The sequence below is a fragment of the Aythya marila genome (genome assembly GCF_965140915.1).
Source record: "Aythya marila genome assembly, chromosome: 3".
Lineage (NCBI taxonomy): Eukaryota > Metazoa > Chordata > Aves > Anseriformes > Anatidae > Aythya > Aythya marila.
Genome location: NC_139044.1, coordinates 29,922,149 through 29,928,365, shown reverse-complemented (window position 1 = coordinate 29,928,365; position 6,217 = coordinate 29,922,149). Strand labels below are relative to the sequence as shown.

The 6,217-nt window shown below is 43.1% G+C and overlaps 1 protein-coding gene across 1 annotated transcript; it reads left to right on the top strand.

Annotated features, from left to right (window-relative positions):
• Nucleotides 1-1,176: 1,176 nt before the first annotated feature.
• DPY30 (dpy-30 histone methyltransferase complex regulatory subunit) lies at nt 1,177-5,921 on the top strand. Its single transcript, XM_082755697.1, has 4 exons — nt 1,177-1,398; nt 1,485-1,532; nt 2,622-2,764; nt 4,782-5,921. Exons 1-4 carry the CDS (start codon nt 1,363-1,365, stop codon nt 4,852-4,854), a joined length of 300 nt encoding a protein of 99 aa, XP_082611823.1. The 5' UTR covers nt 1,177-1,362; the 3' UTR covers nt 4,855-5,921.
• Nucleotides 5,922-6,217: the final 296 nt, after the last annotated feature.

Genomic DNA, 6,217 nt, shown 5'->3' with positions numbered 1-6,217 from the left:
TGGGGAATCATACGTCCTTAGGAACAAAGGCTGTCCTGGTAATCTTACAGCTCATTCTCCTTATTAACAATCGGACAGTTTATTAGCCTGAAATATGGGACCAAACTGAGGTCAAGGTGTGGGACTCTGCAACTAAAAATGGCAAGGTTGCAGTGGGATTGCTCGGCACCTGGTGAGCAATCTCTGAGGCATTAAAGAGCCCTCTGTAGCCACAGTCAGAAGCATGTGGTTTGCCAGATAGTGAGGGAGCTGCGGGCTCCTTTACTGATCCGACTGCTACGCCATGGGCCCCTCTGCTGCTACAGCCATCGAAGGCTTTTGCTGTTCCGCCCCCTGGTGACCTGAACGTGCCTTTTGACCCAGGCCTATTGGCCTTCACAAGGAGATGGATATGCTTTTCTTCGATCTGGGAAGAATGGGATACATAAGGCCTGAAGACCAAGTTGCTTGACAACTTAAAGCGAGACATGTTGTTCAAAGGGAATGGAAAATGCAGACTTGTATGTAATCAAGAAAACGAGTCGAAAATGGAGACTGTTGAGTCGTGGAACTTGGAGGATTGTTTGTTACCTTTCCTGATTGTATGTGTGTATAGGCATACTAGCGTTTAGTATGTAAAGCAGCGTTCTGTATATTTAGAATGTTTGATGTTCGTGTGTGCGTGTTGGTGGAGCATAGACTGCCTGCATATCCAGCACTGTTTACTTGCCTTTTATACCTTTTATAGCTTTTATACCTTTTATAAATATTTGTTTTATAAATATTACAAAATTCAGATTGAGTTGAGACCTCATTTATAACATTAGGAAGAACTTCTTTACTGAGAGGGCTGCTAGGCATTGGAAGGGGCTGCCCAGGGAAGTGGTGGAGTCACCATCCCTGGAGGTCTTTAAAAGACGTTTAGATGGGGACTGGTTAGTGTTAGGTCAGAGGTTGGACTGGGTGATCTTGGAGGTCTCTTCCAACCAGGTGATTCCGTGATTCGTCACCATGAAGCACCATTAGATCGCGAGTGACCGCGCGCGCGTGGCTCCCCTCATTGCCGGTGCCCGTTAGGGTCAGCGGGCAGCTCCCTCACGGGGGGGCTGTGAGGGGAGCAGACCCCGCCCAAGGCCACGCCCCTCGCAGCGCCCGCTGGGGGTGGGCGGGGCTGAGCCTTGCGCATGCGCGCGGCGGTGGCGGCGCGGCGGTTTCCGTGAGGCCGAAAGGAGCCGCGGCGGGCGGGGACCGGGCCCGGCGGTGCTGGGCGGGCGGGACGGGGCCGTGCTGGGTTGGGGCGGCCGCGGCCCCGTGTGAGCCCCCTGGCCGCGTGTGCTGCCTCCCGGGGTGCCCGTGCTTCGAGCAGCGCCCGCGTTTGCAGCCATGGAGGCGGAGCAGATGATGGAGGGGCAGCCGCAGGTATTGCGCGGGGCGGGGCGGGTGGGGCCGGCCCGTGCGCCCCGCGCGCCCCGCTGAGCCCCGCCGTGCCCCGCCGTGTCTTACAGGTGCCGGAAAACCCCCACGCCGAGTACGGCCTGACCGAAAACGTGGAGGTAAGGGGGGAGCGGGAGGCGGAATCCTGATCGCCAGTGAGGCTGCTGGAGCTAAACTTAAAGCGTCATGGCCCTCGGGGGAGGTGGAAGCTGCGCCAGGAGGCGGCAGGTTCCTTCGTGGTAATTGCTGCCGAGGTAGCGCCTGAGCCTTTCCGTGAGGTTTCTGTGGGCGCTCTCCTGTGATGGTTGTCTGTTCCGTAAACATGTGATGCCACAAAAAGCCAGACAGGCTTTTACGACAGGGAGGGGAGCAGGAGGAGTTGATGGCATTTCTAAGAAATTATCAAAGGGAGGAGTTCCTTTAGTCCTGCTGTAAATAAGGATGTTGGATCTGAATAGTTCAGGCTAGCTTTAATTACTTACCCTGAGAGTAGGCACAATCCAGTGTGGCTGCTCCTGGTAGCCGCGTGGGTTAGGTGTTTATTTACTCTGTGATGTGTGTTTCTTGCTCACTAGGGAAATGCCTCCTGTCTTTCTCCATTATAACCTCATACCGTATGCTAAGATCATGCAGAAACTTTTTACACATCCTTTTTACTGATCTCCCTGAGAACTGTTTGCCTTGATACCTCAGTTTCCATTACTGAATTGTAACCTTATCCATTGGTTGCACTGGTTGTTGTGTTGAAAACATTTGGTTCACTGGCAGTGGTACGGTGTCCTTTCTTGAGCTACAGTTACCAGTTTCAAGATAATTCAGTGGCTTTTGACCAAAAGACTTGGAAGCATTTTGTGTATCTTAAAGTATCCATCTGTGCTTCAGTAGAGTGGGGTCTCTTCTGTCAGACTACACCTACATTTCTGATGCTTTTAGTATTTGTGTTGGAAGTGCATGTGTGCAGGAAATATTCGACTGGGACTGCTTATAGGAAACTTAGGACTTCCTAACGCTTTCTCAAAATGTAAGAATTAAGCAGAAGGCTCCTCTGGTTTAGGTTTGTCCAAGGAAAACTGCACACTTAAAATCATTTCTTTATATCTTTTTTAAAACTTAAGTGAACTTGCAGAGAAATGTGTATTATTTGCACTTGTGCTTCAAAGTAGATCTTGCCACTGTTACCAATGTTCATTTACTTCTTACTCCTCCAGAGGATAGTAGAAAATGAAAAAATAAACGCAGAAAAAACATCAAAGCAGAAGGTGGATCTCCAGTCGTTACCCACGCGTGCCTACTTGGATCAGACGGTTGTACCGATCTTGCTACAGGGACTTGCTGTTCTTGCAAAAGAGAGGTAAGATTCTGAAGTCTTCCGTCTGTTCTTAGGAAGAAGGTAGGTCTCAGACTTAAGCAGTATGTAACTTTTTCTGATCTCATACACCAGATATGGTCTTGTTAGCATCATGGTTGTAAGAGGTGATTTACAACAGGTTCATAAATACTGTGGGTGAACACAGCAGGATGTGCTTCTCACTTAACAGAAAAGTTATTCAGTGAATTTCTCATCTTCCAATGAGGTGTGCTACTGCAAAGTTTTTGGAGGGAGAAGAATATTTCTCATTTATCTTGTCATGTAATTCACCTTATAAGGGAAGAAGTTGTTCTAGTTGTGAATGAGATTTCAATAGTGTTTGATGAAAAAGAGTTCAATTTGCCATTCAAAAGAAAGAAACAAAGACGAATGTGGCCTGACGTGCATCTTAGTAAGATTTAAAACACTTTTTAATGGATGAGGGTGACCCTACTGTGTCTGTAACACAATAAGAAGCAAACTGATGATTAATCTTTTCAGTAAAGGCTCTTCTGCGAGGTGCCCCATATTTCTCATCAGTCAATGGAGAGGTGAATTCTTCAAATGTAACAAACAGGTGTTCACCTTATCCAAATGAACTTGTCTGAACTATTGGTAAGTCCCATGGCATATGAACCATTTCTCCATTTTGCTGAAATACCATCAAAACCTGGTGCGATGACCACAACCACCTCACTGTACCTATAGCCAGAAGAACAACCAGCAGTGTCTTAACCTCAGAAGGAGTTGTGAATTTGAACTAATTGTGCAGGCTGCAAAATAGGCAAAAGAGCATTTAGGAAGGTACACCCTGCCCCAGAGGCAGGATACCCATCTTCAGTTGCCAGCTGTGGGAGTTGTCCTGCAGACTGAATGCCATTTGGGAGGCATCAGCACCACTTATATGAGTCTCTTGGTGTTCACTAAAGGAGTGAAAAGGCACCTGTAAGCAGGAGTCCAAATGACAGTCTGCGTAAATTTCCAAAAGTCTTCTGGCACAGTCTGTCACGAAAGGCTTTTAAAGAGAGTAAATTGTTGTGGGACTAAAGAAAAAGCCTTTATATGGATGAGGAACTCGCTGTGCTATACAAGACCTAGGGTAGAAGTAAACGATGCATTTCCATGGTGAACAAAGCTCAGCACTATAGTCATGGAAAGGATCATTTGTAAAAATTTGAAAAAGTGGCTGATGCCAAAACTTGCTAATGATGCTGGTGGAGTTTTTACAGAACGTGCTGTTCTGTTCTTCTTCGAAGTTGATCAATTTGTAAATAATTGTCTGTGAACTTTATAAAGTAACCATTACGCTTGTGAAAAATATCTTTAAATTGTTATTTATGTCAGTGCATTGCTTAGTCAAAGCAAATTCTGAATGCTATGATTTAGAAATCGAACGGGTACAAACAAGCATGTTGCTATTTAAATACATATTTTTCTTAATTTTGAATATTAAGTGTAATTGCAAGTCTCCTGTATTCTAGTACAGTGTGAAAAAGTAAGAGAAAGGAGTGACAAGGTGGTGAGAAGGATGGAATGCCAGCTGTGTACAGAGTGGCTGGACAGACAGTGCTGGAACCTGGAAAAGAGATTTCTGAGTGACAATATATTAGGAATCTGTTAAATCATGAATAGCATGGAGGCAATGGATTGCAGTGGATTATTACTGTTATGTAATCTCTTCTATACGGTAATCAGATTAAGCTACCAGGTAGCAAATCCAAAATGAACAAAAGGAGGTGATTCCTCACAGATCACATAATTAAGCTACATAACTTTTTGCTTCAGGTTGAGGACTTATAGAATTTCATAAGGAACCAGCAGTTCTTTCTTAAAAACCTACTGACCAGATGTAAACTGGAAACTTACTGGGTTTGTCTAGGTAGTTGGCCATCCCTGAGTCAGTGCTTCCAAGTGTTGGAGAGGAGTTAACGTTGCTTTTCACAGAAGGTAATTAGTTCTTCAGCTACCTAGTTTCATATAACAAAAAAAAAAATAATTACTTCTTTACTTTTCTTTACAGACCGCCAAATCCTATTGAATTTCTAGCAGCGTATCTCTTAAAAAACAAGTCACAATTTGAGGACCGAAATTAACTCCACTAAAGTGAGGACAATGTGGCTGCTAGACTGAAATGCTTATTGGTCGCAATTTGTTTTCTGCTGTAAAAATCCTTTAGAAACATGACGTCTTTTTTAATCGCACAAGTTGCTTTACCTTCTGAGTTATTTAATAAAGAACACTTTACATTTCATTTGTTCACTTGTTTTAAACTAGCTGGTAAAAGACTTTGAAAATAAAGTATTGAAACTGCACTATTGGATGAACGTCTGAATAATTCCCGGGGCATACATCATCCGAATGCGTGAAACAGAAAGCAACAATTGGTTATGGGAATCATGCTGGTGATCTTGTCTTTAACTTAATTTGGTTTTATTTAGCACCCTTCCTGTGCAAGGTACCTAAACAGAATGCAAACTAATTAAAAATAGAAGTGATTTTGAGGATGGATTGATTAAGTAGAGAGGAGGGAACTTGCAGATCACTTGCCGTGTCCATCATTTTAGATGCTTCTATTAATGAGGTTTGCTGTACAGCATTTGTCACGGATCTCCCATGCGTGGTGTGCTGGATTTAACAGTTTAATATAGAAAAAAGTCTGAAGGGACTTAAGATTCTGTAATTTGGTTCTGTAATTCAATTATCTGTACTGCTGATCCGAGTTGGTGCATTCTTTCTTTGTCAAATATAATCCTGATCTAACCCAGTAAAATACTGAATCTCCTGGGTTGTTTTTTTTTTTCTTTAGGTTTACTAATGTGATTTTGTTTGTTTCCCATTCTTAACTTATCTTCTGAGATAGAAGTAGAGATCTTAAGAGATTGAAAAAAAAAAAAAAAAAAAAAAGGGAAAAATACCCTGAAAGCTATGGAAATAGGAATATTGTAGCTGGCAAACAGGCTCACAAGGTTGTTGGCAATGTGTGCAGGGACTAGACAGCCCTCAGAATTCCTAGTTCTCTTTTCTGAAATATGTAACAAGGAGCATATGTTCATTAGTATTTGGTATTAGACTCCAGAAATAGATTAGTATAGGCCAGCTTTTCATAGACCACAATGACCGTAATTTGTCTGACGGTCATCAGAACGGTACTTGGTTTCTGTGAGTTGTTTATTTAATCAAAATCCTGATTTTTATTCAAATAAACTTCAACATTGACATCTTACCATTCAGTGTTTCTTACTTAATTGATTTAATGTAGCAAACATAAAACCTTGTAAATTAAATTACTGCTGCAACAGTTAGAGGTTTTCCTGTGTAAGATTAAAGACTGCATAATTTGTTTAGTAATCTATGCATAAATTGACAAAAGAGAAGCTTAGAACTCACATTGGGCCTGTGACAAGTTACAGATATGTACTGTATTTGCAGCACTAGTTGCAGAATTAGTGTAGTCCA